At 44.8% G+C, this 18481-nt stretch overlaps 1 protein-coding gene across 1 annotated transcript; it reads right to left on the bottom strand.

The window, feature by feature from the left end:
- Positions 1-149: 149 nt before the first annotated feature.
- NAXE (NAD(P)HX epimerase) lies at positions 150-10697 on the bottom strand. Its single transcript, XM_035098385.2, has 6 exons — positions 10450-10697; positions 8456-8564; positions 6587-6694; positions 3473-3586; positions 1889-2036; positions 150-441 (listed from the first exon to the last, which is right to left on the bottom strand). Exons 1-6 carry the CDS (start codon positions 10614-10616, stop codon positions 239-241), a joined length of 849 nt encoding a protein of 282 aa, XP_034954276.2. The 5' UTR covers positions 10617-10697; the 3' UTR covers positions 150-238.
- Positions 10698-18481: the final 7784 nt, after the last annotated feature.

Below are 18481 nucleotides of genomic sequence, written 5' to 3'. Positions count from 1 at the left end.
AATCATACTTCACAGTGTGATGGAAGGCAGCCTTTTTTTGTTTGTTGGTCTAAAGCTGTCGCCCAAGTCTTCTAACCTCTTCCCGTATTGCTCTCAATTGCTGCGTGACCACTTACGATCCAAGGCTACTTTTTAAGGCCTAACTTGTAACTCCAAATAATGAACCACTGAGCCGTAACCCAACCTAATTTCAATTCCTCCTCTGATCCAGATGTCTCCCCAGCTTAGGGTGCAGTGGCTAGGAGAGCCGTAGGACGCAGTCTGTCTCTGGGTACTCCGGGAGGTTAAGAGAGTACTTCTTCTGCAGCGCTGCAGGCACAAATCTGCCGCCCAGGAAGTGGTAGCGTCCGGAGAACTGCTTTGCAGCCTTCTTGGGCGCAGTGAGAGAGATCAGCATGTCTGGCTGCAGCCCATCGGGGTTCCCTTTCTCCACATCCCAGCCTGAAATCAAAGAAGGGAAAATTCTTGAGAAATAAGTTCACAGCCACTTTCCCTATCCTGGCGTGCCCTCCAGCTGCTTTGGACTACAACTCCCACCAGCCCCCGCTCTGTGGTTGTGCTGGCTAGAGCTGATGGAAGTTGCAGTCCAAAACGTGTAGGGAGAATCGGGTCAAGGAAGGTTGGTTTACATAGATATAGACGGTTTATCAATGTGCTACAACACAGCAGCCAATATCAAACTTTGTAACTCCCTTGGTGTGCAAGTAGTCCTTTATTCCGTAGAACAGGCCTGGCCAAACTTGGCCCTCCAGCTGTTTTGGGACTACAACTCCCATCATCCCTAGCTAACAGGACCAGTGGTCAGGGATGATGGGAATTGTAGTCCCAAAACATCTGGAGGGCCAAGTTTGGCCATGCCTGCCGTAGAAGGAAGATGCTTACCACCTGTCAGGTTGCCAGAATAGCCTTGCCGACCGGGCTGCAAATCAGGAAGAGGCACGCGGCTTGAAGGCAAAGAACTTTATTGCTTTGCAACCAGAGATACCCGACACATATGCTCTCAGGGTATGAAAGTTGAAGAAGCTGGAAACCCCTCCCCTTCTTTAAGCGTTTCTCTCTGCATTCTTCCAGCATCATTTAGCTTTTCTTATCTGCCCTTTCCGTTTTTTAGCTCTCTCAAGCTAAGAAAGGGAGGGGGAGAAGGGGCCAGAAGAGGATTGTCCTGCAACACAGAAGATGTAGCCTCTGCTCCCTCCCTATCTGTGCCCACACTGTGCCTCTCCCCTTCGCCCCTACTCTCCATACCTGCCAAGTCTCCAACTGAAAAATGCGGGATCAGCAGCGGCGTGGCACCGGAAGTTGTGTAGAGGCAACTTCCGGGGCCTCTCTGACCATGTGTGGGCACCGGAAATAGGGAAGAGCGGCACCGTTAGTCGCTCCTACGCATGCCCGGCGGCAATCTTGGTGGTGGCCGCATAGCGGCGGCCAGGTAACGGAATTCCAGGTAAAAGCCAGGTAACTCGTCCACAAAGAGTGGTGCAAGGTGCCATAAACAGGCCTGAATATATGCACAAGGCACAGAATATGGGACTGGGCGACTTCATTAAGAACTGGTTTTTTAAAAAGCAAAACAAAACTTGCTGGTGGCTTCTAGTCCTCAAGGCTGCGAATTACTCCCCGCATTACTCCTTGCTTCTATCTGCGTAACTAGATATAAATTATGCAAAGTATCATTATTATTTCTAATTACAAAAGGAGTTACTGCAAAACACAAAGCTCAAATCTGCATAAACTTGTGCAGGTTAAGAGTTCAGCTTCCTTTGGGCTCAGTCTTGGTTACAGAGTTTGAAGCGGGGGGCTGGAGATGGAGCATGCAAAAAAATCCATTCATGTGCTACACGGGAGCTGAAAGAATATTTGGGTACCCAGCTCAGAGAGCCCAACATACCAGAAGGGATATCGATGCTCACAATGGGGACAGTGACCTTCTCCAGAGTGCTCAGGATGGTGCCAAAAGGCTCTCGCACAGCCCCTTGGAAGCTGAACCCAAAAATGGCATCCACCACCAGGCTGTAGACCTCGTCAATGAATGCAGCCTGCCAACGAAGCGAGAGCCAACAGGTTAGTGTAACACATGGGCTGTGACCGATGGCCTCAAAAGCCAAATTCTCATTCAGGTAACAGGGAGGATGTGTGTGTGACGAGACAACACACAAAAGTGGGCCAAAAAGTCAATACAAATTTGGCTTTTGGAGAGTAGTCTGGTTTCTGTGCAACTCCCCCAAACCTCTCTATCCTCCAGGGTACCAGGTGACACTAACAGAGTTCAAGGAAACATTCCAGACAGAGAAAAAATCATAGGAACATGGGAAGTAGGCCTGCAAACAAGCTGATAGGTGTGTGAAATGTGGATAGAATCAAGGAGGTTATACAGTTGTCTTAATGCAGATTTTGCCGAATCGTAAATATCACTTCACCTCTTGACCTTCACATTGTGTGACACCCACCCCTGGCACAGATCAGACCCACCCCCTCCTGCCAAACCCAACCAATTTTGACAGCAGCAGGAAAAAAGGAATGAAATGTTAAGACACACATGCTTGGACTACTGCAATGCGCTCTACGTGGGGCTACCTTTGAAGGTGACCCGGAAACTACAACTAATCCAAAATGCGGCAGCTAGAGTGGTGACTGGGAGCGGCCGCCAAGACCACATAACACCGGTCTTGAAAGATCTACATTGGCTCCCAGTACGTTTCCGAGCACAGTTCAAAGTGTTGGTGCTGCCCTAAACAGCCTTGGTCCAGTATACCTGAAGGAGCGTCTCCACCCCCATCGTTTTGCCCGGACCCTGAGGTCCAGCGCCGAGGGCCTTCTGGCGGTTCCCTCGTTGCGAGAAGCCACGTTGCAGAGAACTAGGCAGAGGGCCTTCTCGGTAGTGGCGCCCGCCCTGTGGAACGCCCTCCCATCAGATGTCAAAGAGAAAAACAACTACCAGACTTTTAGAAGACATCTGAAGGCAGCCCTGTTTAGGGAGGCTTTTAATGTTTAATCCATTATTGTATTGTATTTTTCTGTTGGAAGCCGCCCAGAGTGGCTGGGGAAACCCAGCCAGATGGGCGGGGTATAAATAAAAAATTATTATTATTATTATTATTGGTGTAGGCAGACAGCTTTAAGCCTTTCCTGATAGGGATGTCATTTGCCTTCCCCACTTGTGAGGTTGATAACCTAGTCACTCCTCAACTGACCTGCCACAGAGTCACAAATTACCAAGGGCACCCTTGCATATATCTGTCACTATTAGTCGAGCCAGCAGTATATCATACCAAACAAGTTGGAGTTTCATTCCCCGTAATTTCCATATGGACCCACAAAGGTAGTCTCGGGGCTCCACACCTCAAGCTTACATTGCAATCCATTTTATTCCCCCTATTTGCTGACCTTAATATTTTTGCTACTGCCCATAAAGATGTGGGTTCATTTGTTTTTTAACCATCTTTCTGGGTTTTAGAGGTGGCGGTCTACTTACTTCTGCTGGGAACTCTGAAAGGAACGGGATGTCCATTTTCTTGCACTGCGTGGTTAAACCTTCAAAAAGTGGCTTGTTGGGGCGTTTAGGGTAAAACAGTGTCGGCTCATAGCCCTGCAAGAGAGACATGCTATTCATTTATTTATCTGGAACACTGATATTCTGTTTTATAACCGGAAGAGGTCCTCAATGCAAATTACGAAGATTTGCACAACTGTATTAATTTACAAAGCTCCAAACAACTTAGGTCCAGGATACTTCAGGGGCCATCTGACACCTGGAATCGCAGTTTGAGCACAGAGCATCTGCAGGAACGTCGCTCAATGGACAACAAGAAGAAACCAAGTCTCCAGTGTCATCAGCTCGGCCCTGTGGAATGGCCTGCCACTAGAGATTCAGCAGCAGCCTTCTGTTTTAACTTTCAAACACTTGCTGAAAATATTTCTAGTCCATCAGGCAATTAAGAACACATCTTTCCACAATAGTTGGCTGATTTCTGATTTTCACTTTTTAAATGTGTTTTTTAACGCCCTCCCAGCAGATGTCAAGGCAATAAGCAACTATTTTACTTTTAGAAGACAACTGAAGGCGGCCCTGTTTAGGGAAGTTTTTAATGTTTGATGCTGTACTGTTTTTAATATTCGGTTGGAGGCCACCCAGAGTGGCTGAGGAGACCCAGCCAGATGGGCGGGGTATAAATATTGTTGTTGTTGTTGTTGTTGTTGTTGTTGTTGTTGCAAACCGCTCTTACTGTTTTTACAAATAGTGGCATATAAATATTTCTATAAACAAATCATATCTGCACGTATTATTATTATTATTATTATTATTATTATTATTATTAGCAGAAATCACAACATATGTGGTTCAAGCCACCTTGTGAGAAGATATTCAACCAAGGCAACCTGCAAATCGGTCTGTGAATCAGGTGTGTTAAAGGGTGGATCAGCCACACACAGGGTGGATAAAAATCAATGATTTTTTTAAAAAATCAAAAAAATCGGATTTTTTTTTTATTTAAATTGGATTTTTTTAAATAAAATGCTTTTTGAGGAAAATATATTACCACGCAAAGGTTATTCCATCATGAAATAAAGATTAGTTTTTTAATTATGTAGAATAAGGTTGTATATGTTTAATTTTGGGGGTAAATAAATTCCATTAATCCATTCACAATGTCATGCTCTTCCAGAGGTTTTTGTAAGATTATTGGGCAGTTTCTCTGCCTACAAGATATTATCACAGATGCTTGGTTTACTTTTGCAGTTCTCAAAACTGAATTTGACTCAACAGAGATCACATGCCTCTTCTTCACAACAAAAATATTATAACATGAACAGAGTTGAGAAAAAGACCTTAATCCTATTGTTCTACAAACCTATGAATACAGAAACAACCCCTTCAGTGCTAAGTTTCAAGAAGTTCAGTGAATAGAATAGAAACAATATTTTTCTGATTGTTTGGAGTGGACAGTATTTAAGTTTTTCATGTGTAGGCTGGGCTGACAGTCTAAGTTTACATATATATATATATATATATATAGTTTTTGTTTAGCCAAATTAGTTAACAAACATGGATGTTTGTTTAAGCAAATAACATGTGCTGTAATGTTATTGTTTCAGTTGAATAAATCTATTTAAATTGTTATTATTAAGGTAATGATTATTTTTCTCCTTCCTAAGTACAACAGTAAATATGTCCAAATATGAATGATTAACCTATTAAACTGGGGATAAAAAACTAATATGAAAAGTTGTTATTCTAAAAATCTTCATCTACTTGCATATTAAAGTTATACCAGCAAGAATTAGTCTTTATGTAGAAAACTATGATTTAAATCAAGCCTTACTGACTAGTGATTTAAATCGTGATCAGTTTGATTTAAAAATCAGTTTGATTTAAATCAAATCCACCCTGGCCACACATAAACTTCCTGAACCACTCGGCTGATTTCTAGTTTCAACAGACCTTTTAAATATTTTTCTCTCTCAGGTCAGAAATGAGAGCTGCCCATAGAAATCAGCAGGGACACCTCCAAGATGTTGGGGTAGCTGTAAGTGGGCAGGTGGTGTACCCCCTTCAAAACAGCAAAGCAGCGACACCCCACCAAAATTGCACTTTTAATGCTGCAGAGCTGTCATGACCTACTCATTCCCAGCAACAACCTCCTCAAACCTGGGCTGGATTTGAACAGGCCATACTTTGGCCACATCCACACAATGCATATTAAGCACTATGGTACTTTACAGTGTTATGGCTTCCCCCAAAGAATTCTGGGTTGTGTAGTTCATGAAGGGTACTGAGTTGTTAGGAGAGCCCTTTCCCTCGTCACAGAGCAACAGTTCTCAAGAGTTCCCTGTGAAGATGGATTGAGAATTGTAGCTCTGTGAGGGGAACAGCGATCTCCTCATTCTCACACCCTTAACAAACTACAGCTCCCAGAATTCTCTGGGGGAAGGATTAGTGTTACAGTCAACTGGCTTGATTCTTGACCTCCGCTTCACGGCTGCCTGTAAAACACTGGTATTGTGGCAAGAAAATGTGATTTGTAGGGCTGTAGCAGGTCAACTGACTTATCACTAGCTCAGGCATCCCCAAACTTCGGCCTTCCAGATGTTTTGGACTACAATACCCATCTTCCCCGACCACTGGTTCTGTTAGCTAGGGATCATGGGAGTTGTAGACCAAAACATCTGGAGGGCTGCAGTTTGGGGATGCCTGCACTAGATCATCTTAAGAGAGCTATATTTCTAAAGGACTGACATGTCCTTTAAGGCTATCAATGGCTACTAGCCACGAAGGCTCTGCTCTCCAAGGTTGGGAGGCAGTAATGTTTCTGAATACCAGTTGCTGGAAACTGCAGGACGGGAGAGTGCTCTTGTGCTTGGGTCCTGCTTGTGGGTTTCCTACAGGCCATTGTGAGAAAAGGATACCGGAGCAGGTGGCCATTTCCCTGATCTAGCCGGCTTTTCTTATCTCCATTGAAAACACCCAGTTCCTACATTACGTGCCACATTAACCACATCCACAAGCTCAACCCCCAGCCCAATTCTACGCAAGAATGAAAACGAGCCCCTGGATTTCTACTGAAGGATAAAGGAGCAGGACACTCACAAACATTTTCAGGTGCCGGGCGCACACCAGGCCATCTCCTCCGTTGTTTCCAGGGCCACACACAATCAGGACGGTTGGCTGGTTAATGGTGGAGCCGACTGGGTAGGCCTTGTGGGAAAAGGAGAAGACAAACAAGTGTTTTCTGTGAAGAGATGAATTCTGTGATAATGCAAATAACCAGTAGAATGTTGAAGTATCATTGAAGTATGATTCTCATTTGTTTGACTTTTTGTTGTTATAATAATAATAATAATAGGCCATCCATCTGTTAGGATTTCTATGCACTGGCGAGGCTACGATGCTTGAGCCAGGCTAATGGTGTTTTGGGGTCTGTTCCCAGGAGAAAAAAAGTTCTTATCTCCTGGTGCTCACGTGATGTTTTTCACTATACTCTGTACTCTCTTTATTTTCTCTTTTGACTATGCAAGATGCTGGACGCAAGCTGCATCTTTCTCTCTGCAATAAAGTAGCTAGACCAGGGGTCCCCAAACTAATCCGGCCCGCGGATGGTCCAGGAATCAGCATGTTTTTACATGAGTAGAATGTGTCCTTTTATTTAAAATGCATCTCTGGGTTATTTGTGGGGCATAGGAATTCATTCATTTTTTTCTCTCCAAAATATAGTCCGGCCCCCCATAAGGTCTGAGGGACAGTGGACCGGCCCCCTGCTGAAAAAGTTTGCTGACCCCTGAGCTAGACACTACTTATTGATTCCTGTGTGTTGTTCTTTAAGCTGAAGGCAATCACAATTTGCTCTAGCTTCTGTTAGCTGGGGGGGGGGGCAGACTAACACCTTCCCCCATGGCTGCGGAATGCTAACACTGACTACGGTAGCTTGCCCCAGTCACTCTGGGCCGCTTCCAACGTAATATAAAAACACAGCTAAACATCAAGCATTAAAAACTTCCTGATACAGGGCTGCCTTCAGATGTCTTTGGAAAGTCAAGTCATTGGTTATCTCTTTGGCATCTGATGGGAGTGTATTCTACAGGGTGGCTGTAACTACCCCCCTCTGGCTGGTTCCCTGTAACCTCACTTCTCGCAGTGAGGGAACCGCCAGAAGGCCCTCAGAGCTGGACCTCAGTGTCCGGGCTGAATGATGGGGGTGGAGACGCTCCTTCAGGTATACAGGGGAAGGCCGTTTAGGACTTTAAAGGTTAGCACCAATGTTATTTGTATTTTTGTTGGAAGCCACCCAGAGTGACTGGGGCGCCCAAATCAGATGGGTGTGGTATAAGAAATGGATCATCATCATCTGATAGAGAATTCAGTATCTCAAGCACCTAGCTTTTTATTTTTTAAGCGCATTCTTCTAGTCCTTATGAGTTCACAAAGATGCATCAGGAATCTCTGTGGAGGAAGTGTGGGATAAACTGGGAAGGGCAATGGGGTTGGTGGGGTGGGAGCCAAGGAACCCAACAGCAGTCAGAGCCAAAGGCGCATGGTGTCAGCTAATTCCACTTTCGTCTCCATCCGCCTTGGGGTTGAATTCTACTAAAGCAGCACTGGGACTACAGAGGAGGAAGGTGGCAGCCACGGCCTCCCCTGGGACCACTGTAACTAAGAAGGCAGGCAAATGGGGGCTGGCAGAGCACCAGGCTGAAGTTGGTGGTGCAGTGGCCCTTTCACCCTAATGTGGCCCTCCGCAGGTTGTTTGAGTCCAACTCCCATCAGCTCCATCCTGAAAGGCCAATGGCCAGGGATGGTGGGAGTTGTAGACTGAGAACACGCAGAGCATCATAGGTTCCCCATCCCTGCTCTGCAGCATCCTGCAGCAAGCAGTTCCACAGGTCATTCTCAGGCACGGTCATCCCTTCAGCCCCAGCTTTCGGCACCATTCGACTTGTTCTTTATGCACGCAACCCCTACCTTTGCAATGGCTGTGGCGCAGCTCAACCCAGCCAGCTCCATCAGCTGATCGACGCTGAATTTGTACTCATCGAACAGTTCTTGGTCTATGGCTTGAGCTTCCTTCTGGCTGGCCAGGAGAAGACAGAATCTCTTAGCACAGCATTCTCATTGTATTTTTTTGCATGAGATACAGTCTTGTACCCCCACTTTCATCCTTTATCCGCACAACCTTTCCTGTACACAACAGCTTTATGAGGAAGGTCAGGCAGAGACAGAGGGAAGGGGCAGGTCCCATCTGCACTATACATTTAAAGCAGAATCGTACCACTTTAAACAGTCATGCCCTCCCGCTAAGAAACCTGGGAAGTGTAGTTTCTTATGGGTGCTGAGAGTTACTGGGAGACCCCCATTCCCCTCACAGAACAGGGTGGTTTAATATCCCATTTCTCTTCCCAGGGAACTCTGGGAATAGCAGCTCTGGGAAGAGAATAACTGTACCCTAACAACTCCCAATATTCTTTGGGGGAAGCCATGACGGTTTAAAGCAGGACCCTAAACCTCCTTGGCCACGCATCACATGTAACAACTTTTAGGCAGGCACTGGCGACATGGCACCTATGGACACAACGGTGCCTCTAGTTCTTGCCCACTCTCTGCCCCCTGGGCCATGAGGCAGGGAGGGTGGCTCAAATCTAATGGATCGGAGTTTTACCCAGATTGCTTGGGAAAGTGAAGTTTGTGCGACTGTGCTTTCTTGATCGGGGGGGGGGGCACAGAATTGACTAGAGTGGGTGGCATCCACAGCAGGGAGCGGGGACCCTCTGGCCTTCCAGATGTTGCTGGACTACAAATCCCATCAAAACCAGGCCACTGGCCAGGACTTGAGTCCAACAGACTTGAGTCTGGAGTACCACATGCCCCCCCAGATGGATCAATATCTATCTATATAAACATATAAATACTGTAAACCCTATTCTGCTTATTTATTTTTTCGAGCCATTTGTACCCCACTTTTTTAAAATATTGATTTTTTATTAGATTTTCAAAGGTTTTAAAAATTTACTTCACATACAATATATAGAATCACCGATCAAAGAATCATAGAGTTGGAAGAGACCACAAGGGCCATTCCACTCCAACCCCCTGCCAAGCAGGAAACACCATCAAAGCATTCCTGACAGATGGCCGTCAAGTCTCTGCTTAAAGACCTCCAAAGAAGGAGACTCCACCACACTCCTTGGCAGCAAATTCCACTGTCGAACAGCTCTTACTGTCAGGAAGTTCTTCCTAATTCCCCTTTTTTCCCCTTTTGGACTTCCCACCCCTCCCTCCTTGATGTTTTTATTCTTATTATCCTTACTTGCTGCATTATATTGGTTGCTAACCTCCCCCCCCTGCTCATATCTAGAATCCTGCTCGCGATTTCATATCGCTACAATACTTTGACAGATCTTACCCCCCTCTTCAGCCAACCCCCCCAAAAAACGTTTTAACCGATTTTAATCTTGTGTTTTTCTGTCGTTGTAACCTGCCCACCCTGGGAAAGCAGAATAAGAAATCAATTATTTGGTCTAAATATATAACAACAGCGCAGGACGCCTTGATATCATAGTCTCGCGAAACGGAAGGGCGAGGCTGCAGCCAGGAAGCGCGCTCTGTGCATGCTCGAGGGCACCGCCAGTCCTTTACAAGTTGCACACCGGAATCCTGAAGCTGCGCACAGGTGGAGGAGGCGGCGGCGGGTGGGGCTCAGCCTCGGCCTCCTTCCGTCTCCTCCACCGACCAGGTCTCTGCAAATAACACCCCCCCGGCCTTCCCCCTTGAACCGGAACCGCTGGTGGTTGCAAGAGCAGCGCGTACTGCTGCTTCTCCTGCTAGCTAGCTCTCCCTTCCCTCCCCGGGCTTTTTTTCAGGACGGTCCTCAGAACCAGTCCGAGAGGTACGCGGGGCATTTCCCTCCAGGAAAAAGCCACTGCCCCCCCCCGGCTTTCCTCTCCTCTCTCCAGTCTTACCCGAGGTACTTGAGTCCCTGCGCGGCGGCCCCAGACGCCGCCGCGCTCTGCATGGCTCCGAGCAAAGGCGGCCAACGCCGGTTCGGGCAGCGGGCCGGCGCTCGAGCCGCTCTGCAGAGGAGCAGGCCGAATCCCAGCAGGGCCGCCCGCCGCAGCCCGGAGGACATTCGCCCCGACGGAGAGGGAAGCCTAGCTGCGCTCGCTGGGCCACCGCTGCTTGCTGTGCGCCCGGGGAGCGCGCGCCCCGGTGCCAAGCGCCGCCCTCTCTCCGGCCCTCCTCCTCCTCCTGCTGCTGCTGGATTGAGTAAGTCTCGGCCCCCCAGCAGCGTCCGAGCCGGAATGGGCCAATGCAATCTAGCTTTTTATTTATTTATTTATCTCTCCACCTTTTTCTCCAAGGAACTCATGGTGGTGTATATACAAGGCCAGAGTGAGAACTTTGTTTTATAAAATTTAAACACCGCTTTATTGGTTGTTGTTGTTTTCTTAAACCCTCAAAGTGGTTTACAAATAAAGATGGGACAATGAAATTATTAGGGTTGCCAGACTCCATAGTGGACAGGACTTCTGTGCCTTTAATTGCCCTGCTCTCTTTTGAGTCTGGAAACCTTAAAGAGAAACCAGCAGACCCTTTGTTTAATTTCCAAAAGAGACAAACCTCCAGTAAAGGCAGCAAAACTTGCAACAACGCATTCACTGGTGGCAAAGAAAGACCCTTCAGCTCACTAAGGACCACTTCTGCTGGGGCTAGTGGCTTGGGGAGGGCACTCGCCCCAGGCCTAACTACAGGTGAAACTCGAAAAATTAGAGTATCGTTGAAAAGTTCATTTATTTCAGTAATGCAGGCATCCCCATACTTCGGCCCTCCAGATGTTTTGGACTACAATTCCCATCATCCCTGACCACTGGTCCTGTTAGCTAGGGATCATGGGAGTTGTAGGCCAAAACATCTGGAGGGCCGCAGTTTGGGGATGCCTGCAGTAATGCAATTTAAAAGGTGAAATCAACATAGGAGATAGACTCATGACATGCAAAGCGAGATATGGCAAGCCTTTGTTGTAATTGTGATGATTATGGGGTGCAGCTGAAGAAAATTACTGAAATAAATGAACTGTTTGACGATATTCTAATTTTTCGAGTTTCACATGTAGGTCCTCCAGGCCTCCCGTATGGCCTATGACCCCAGGCTGTTTTGGCCGAGCCGTGACCAGCCGCCCTACATCTGATGACATGGAAGCCATCAGGTGTGAAGTAGGTAAAGGTGGGGCCTGGATGAAAAGGGGCTTTGCGGTCGAAATAAAAATAAAATAAATAAATAATTGCCCCAGTAGCACCTTATAGACCAACTAAGTTTGTTCTGGTATAACCTTTCATGTGCACGCACACTTCTTAAAATAAGCAGTATATGTATTTATGTGCTGATAAATAGTGCCTGCAAAGCCCCTTTTTGGAAGTGTTGCAGGCGAGGCTTCCCAGGCAGTGACAATCAGCCAACCCAAACCTTGTTTTGTAAACCTTAGTTTGCCAATCTCGGTGTGTCACACCATAGTCAGCAAGAACCATGGTTTAGAAATGTGCTTTATGTCATGGTTTCTGAATTGCCAACTTATTACAAAGCATGGCACCAAGTCCTGCTTTTGCTGCCCAGACTTTGTGCCACACCACAGTTAAATTTTCTCATTTGAATATTAAAAACCCAGTTGACTTGCATGTCCTCATAAGTATATTTGTGGACAAGGATTATTATCACTATACAGTACGCTGTTTTCACACATAGAACCATGCACAGAGGCTAAGTTTCTTAAATGTTTATTTGTATGCTTTCAGAATTCTGTGTATTCACAGAGACTGTTTCACAAATGTTTTATGTATCTTTTATGAGTAAATATTTGGGTGGGTATATCTAAATGTTAGGTTTTGGTCATAGCGATATTAGATTTGGTTTTCAGGGTAAAAACACACCCAGTGCTCTATTTCTAACATAATTCTAGCAGGGAACCAGATTTGCACTAGGCTTTAAAGGGACCCTGTGTTCGTGCCAATTGGCATGTATTACTTTCAAACATTAAAAATTTGCAAATGAAAGGCTGCAGATAATTATAACTTGTTACCGATAAGGCTTTGCAGCACCATTTGCAGGTCGGAAAAAATGTGGCTTTAAAATTGCCTTTTCCTCTGTGCGTCGCCTTGAACATTGGCAAATCTGGCTGGCATACAAGGCAAACAACCAATGGGGATAAAAGGATTATCAGTACATGATTTTGGGCTGGGGTATTTTAACCGCTCTTACATCTTTCTTTCTTTCTTTCTTTCTTTCTTTCTTTCTTTCTTTCTTTCTTTCTTTCTTTCTTTCTTTCTTTCTTCTTTCTTTCTTTCTTTCATACAGAGAATGTCTCCCAAATGGATACACAAGGTGGGGGAGAGAGAGATTGCTAAGAATGGCTTGGAGTTGAAATGTGAACTGATAAATCCATTCCCCCATATCCAGTGCTTTCCCCCCCCTGGAGGTACTCCAGGGTTATAGTACTGGCACCTCCTCCAATATTAAAAGTTTGGCACTTACTGTAACAACTTCATGGTGAGTGCCAGCACCTTTTTTCCTTTAAAGAAAGGGGGGGAAAGAGCACTCCCCACATCCACTTTCGGTTATGCATGACACCCATATGATTAAGTGCACTCTGGAGAAGAGGAGCTAAGCTATTGCTTTGTGGAGAAAGATGACTGAGTAAAACTTTGGATCAGGGTTTTTCCTTTAAACTTCAGGATTGGCACAATTGTTGGGGGGGGGGTTCCCCCACAGATGGGGAAGACTGCCATAAGAAGACAAAGAAAGTCATTCATTTCTATGAACTTTTTAAAGAAATATATTGCATTCTGCAAACATTTCTGTGTGTTCGTAAATTCAAGTGGCCACCAACAAACAATGCTCATTATTCCATGGAATCCACCTGGAAGATGATGATATGTCACTGGCACACCGTTGTCCTCTAGCCGCTTTTTGTACAACAGTCCGTCATCCCGGAGAACATCATATTCACAGGTTAGAATGAAAGTCTCCGGCAGCTGGCGGATTATATCATCCTCTGCTAGAAGGGGGCAAAACATTGTCTCAGCACCTCTTTTAACTTGTTCATAAAGGTCTTTTGAAAACAGAGCAGGCGCTATAGGAACCCAATGGGTCTTGTCGGAGTTGGACTAACATTGGATACAGCTCAATGGATGTGGAACACATTCTCTGATTCTCTCTCTCTCTCTCTCTTTCTCAATGTGAAATCCAAGAGTAGTTGTGGCATGGCTCCAGGCAAATGTTGCTGCTTGATATCAGCTTGAGTTTGAATATTTAGCAATGAGGAGCATGTGTGCAATAAGCTAAACCAAGCCCTTTGGATTTCAATAAACTAATTTCATTACATATGACAGTCTACTGAAGAGGCTGGGGCATGGATTAGATACGGTTTTGTTGTCAAGTGCCAAACTATGTCCCAACAGTCATTATTGGCACTAACAAGTCTCCTGACCATTTCCAAATCCAACTCCATCCAAAACACATTGCAGTAATCCAAATGGAAGGTTGCAAGTGTCGATTTGTCCTCAAGATAATGCTGAAGGGCAGCACCTAATCCCATCAAACCATGGGGTGGAGGTGATGAGGGCCAGGAGGAAAAGCCAACATTGCTGTGGGAGAAAGGGCACAAGAACAGCTCCCTTGTGACAGGCCTTGCTTGAATCAGAGGGGATTATTTTACTAGCATTCAATTTCAGTGTTTGGTGGGAGGAGAACTTTTTCGGCCCTTCAAAGTTCTTTGGGTCTCAACCTTGGGTCCCTCCATGTTCTGGGACTACAACTCCCATCATCCTTGAGTACTGGCCATGCTGGGTAGCCATGATCTCCTCATATGCCTTCTGGGTGTTGCCAACTCTTTCCCATATGAAGAGGACATCCCCCTTTTGTCTTTACTATGAGGGAGGGAGTCCTTTACCTCTTTGTAAATGCTGGCTTTACCCATGAGAAGAAGAAGAAAGCTCAGTTGACACAGAAAGCAGCATTATTTATCCACATGTAGCATAAGTGGGTGAATGAGAAGTCCCTGCCTCAAAACATTGGGCCCTGTCAGAGAAGAAGCCATTGGGGTCTGACCTGTCCCCTCCTGGGCGGCCATCTTGTCCTGAGGTGGCAGAAGCAGCAACGTAGGCCCAACAAACATACCAGATCACTGCCTTCATAGGCAGGGGACCTCTGTTTTCATAGACAGGGGTCAGCAAACTTTTCCAGCAGGGGGCCGGTCCACTGTCCCTCAGACCTTGTGGGGGGGGGGCCCGGACTATATTTTGAAGAAGAAGAAATGAACGAATTCCTATGCCCCACAAATAACCCAGAGATGCATTTTAAATAAAAGGACACATTCTACTCATGTAAAAACACGCTGATTCCCGGTCCGTCCGCAGGCCAGATTTAGAAGGCAATTGGGCCAGATCCGGCCCCCGGGCCTTAGTTTGTCTATCCATCCCTTGGCAGCTCTGACTAGGTCCTTCAGCACCTGTGAAAAGTCTGCTAAAGTTACAGAGGTTTCAATAACATGCAGATGCTGAAACAAAAAGAAATCCCAGTTTGAGTAATGAAATGTTTTGCTGAGAGCTGCTTCATCTGAGTTTATTTTATTGTTGAACTTAAAAAAAAAAACCCACCAAAAATGCGCCTGAGATCCAAGACAAAGCACCACAATTCAGAAATCTCCCCCCCCCCCACGGACATCATTTCTGCCTTTGAAATCCCATTAATGTCTGGGAAAATCCGGACACATGGCAGCCCTAATAAACTACCACACATGGAGCATGACACTAACCCTCCCCTAACACCACATACACCCAATCTTTAGTACTTTATACATATTTCAAATGAATAAATAAATGACATATGTTATTGTCCCACCAAGGGCCAAAGGGAAAAAAAAAGTCCTCTGGGAACCCCACCCCCACCCCCCATTCCATGTTTGAGGTTTCTGCTTTTTCAATTGGTTTTATTTATTTATTTTTGCACAAGAAAAATAAGGCAGCTCTGTTGTTGATTAAATTATACTATGCCTTGGAACGTCATCAAATTTGCAGAATTATTTCATCTTGACTGCAGAGCTACCGTGGGTGTTTCTGGCACCCAGTTGCCATGGAAAGAATATGGCATGTTTGCCTGTAGTGATGGAATGCAAAATGTGAAGAGGTGCCAGATTCATCCTGCAACATGCTGCAGACACTCACTGACACCTCCAATTACAGATCTCCTCACTACGCCCTACGACACGTAATGCAACTCCTTGGGTGAAGCGATTCCAGTGATTTTGCAATGGACAATTAATTTACAGCATATGTTGCCAAAAAGAGGTATACAGTGGTACCTCGCAAGACGAATGCCTCACGCAACGAAAAACTCGCAAGATGAAAGCATTTCGCGACCTTTTTGTTGACTCGCAAGACGAAGTTTTCTATGGCCGTGCTTCGCAAGATGAAATTTTTTGCATTTTTTTTTTGCTTTGCTTTGCTTACATTGGAAAACCGCAAGACGAAATTTTCGCAATACAAAACGACTCACAGAACGAATTAATTTCGTCTTGCGAGGCACCACTGTATTTCTTATTTTTCATTGATCCACACGGTTAGATTATTCATAGACAGGGAATGGCTACTGTATAAGATTTATTATTTGTCAGCTTTGGCTATTGGCTTTCTGCTAGCCCTGCTTTTATGGTCATACCACATGTTTCCTACATTAATGATATGGTCTGTTAAAGTCCAAATCCCCTTCTTCTGCCCTTCTGCCCTATCATTTACCATTGGGTGACCTGTTTTAGCGTGATGAAAGAAGTATTCTTCTCTCTCCTCTAATTACCACCTCCTCAGCTATCTTTTGCTCTAATCTAAAAAGCCACTTGGCATGCTCGGCTGTCTCACTCCTACAGAAATGCTTGTGATGGACGCAGCAAATGAGGCCTGTGGTACAAGTTGCAAGGGAATCCTGCCCACAAATCCCAACACAGCACCTGGGCTCAAATGGGCTCCCAGCCTTCCTAACACTGTAGGCCCCTCCAATCCGTGATATCACAGCAGGGGCCTCTCAAGGATTGTTGCTGCCACGTGCTGCAAGAGCTGTTGTTGGATTTAAAAACAACAATGCCCCCCTTGAGTACTGTGCATCCCGTTCTATGTTTTCCTCCAAAACGCTTTAAAAACTGCCTTGTGCATGGATGATTCCAGTTCTCATAAAACGGCCGTTTTCAGACATGTTTCTCCCTCCCCTGCTTCTCTCTCCGCCCTCACCCTGTTCCCCCTAAAATGAGGCTCCTACTATAACTAGTCAAAGTGTAACTTTTAGATAACCTAAATAATTATGTTGGATTAGCTCACTTTTTTAAATCATATACAGTACAGGGGGAAAGTATTTGATCCCCTGCTAAATTTGCCCGTTTGCCCTCTGACGAAGAAATGACCAGTCCATAATTTCTTTTTTTTAAAATACATTTTATTCCAGTTTTTCAAATTCAACAAATTAACAAAACCAATCTTTTATACAAAATCTTATATTCACATCTTTTACCTTGCTCCGCCGAGCTATGACTTCCCCCCCTCCCTTCATGCGGGTTTCTTGTTAATTCCCTTTTTTGCAGTTCCTTTTTTGACATATTGGTCAATTCGTAAGGTTTATTTTAATCCTGCGAGAGTTTTTAATGATCTACAGTTTTTCTCCATATAGTCCACATATTTACTCCAGTCCTTTTGAAACCTTGTCTCCCCCTGGTCACGAATCTTGCATGTCAATCTAGCAAGTTCAGCATAGTCCATCATTTTTGTCTGCCACTCCACAATTGTAGGTAATTCCTGTAATTTCCATTTTTGGGCTAACAAAGTCCTAGCCGCGGTTGTTGCATACATAAACAGTGTTTGATCTTCTTTTCTAATCTCTCCTCCCATTATTCCTAACAAAAATGCTTCTGGTTTTTTTTGGAAAAGTATATCTAAACATCTTTTTCAATTCGTTATATAAACTTTCCCAAAATCTTTTAACTTTTTCGCATGTCCACCACATATGATAAAATTCACCATCTTTCTCTTTACATTTCCAGCAACTTTTGTCACTCATTCTATACATTTTAGCTAATTTAACTGGAGTTAAATACCATCTGTACATCATCTTATATACATTTTCTTTCAAGGCAGTACATGCTGTAAATCTTAAAGTTTGATTCCATAATTTCAACCACGCATCATATTCAATATTATGCCCCAAATCTTTTGCCCATTTAATCATCACTTCTTTTGTCAACTCATCTTTTGTATACCACTCCAACAACAAATCATACATCTTTGCCAAAAGCTTTGTTTTGCCTTCTAGCACTTCTATTTGAAATTTGGATCTTTTATCCTCAAAACCTATTTTTCTATCTTCTTTAAGCACATCATTTATTTGATGGTATTCTATCCATCCTGTTAACACTCCTTTAATGTCCTCAAAAGGTTTTAAACTCCATCCTTTTTCAGTTTTCGTCAAGATTTCCTCATACGTGGCCCGCCTCTTCTCCATATTTACTTTCTTAACTGTTAATACCTCTGCTGGTGAGACCCACGACCAGTCCATAATTTCAATGGTAGGTTTATTGTAGCTGTGAGAGACGGAATAACAACAGGAAAAACCCCAGAAACCCAGGAGACAGAAGTCATCCTCTGTGATGAGAAAGACACATGATTTTGAAATGCCAGCAGGCAGGAAAAAAGAGTGGTCCTTTTGCGCCTCAAACCTGGATGGACTTGAGCATCATGCTGCTCACATGTCCCTATGTAATATTTTACCTTTTTTATTTTTTACTACAGTGGTGCCTTGGCTTACGAATTTAATCCGTTCCGAAAGCACCTTCGTAGGTCGAAAAATTCGTAAGTCAAAACCCGCCATTGGAAACGTGATTTCCCATAGGAATGCATTGGAAACAGAAAAATTCATAAGTCGAAGCAACCCTATCTAAAAATTCATAAGTCGAAAAATCCCTAT

Source organism: Zootoca vivipara, chromosome 17, assembly GCF_963506605.1.
Source record: "Zootoca vivipara chromosome 17, rZooViv1.1, whole genome shotgun sequence".
Taxonomy (NCBI): Eukaryota; Metazoa; Chordata; class Lepidosauria; order Squamata; family Lacertidae; genus Zootoca; species Zootoca vivipara.
This window is presented reverse-complemented; position numbering and strand designations above follow the sequence as displayed.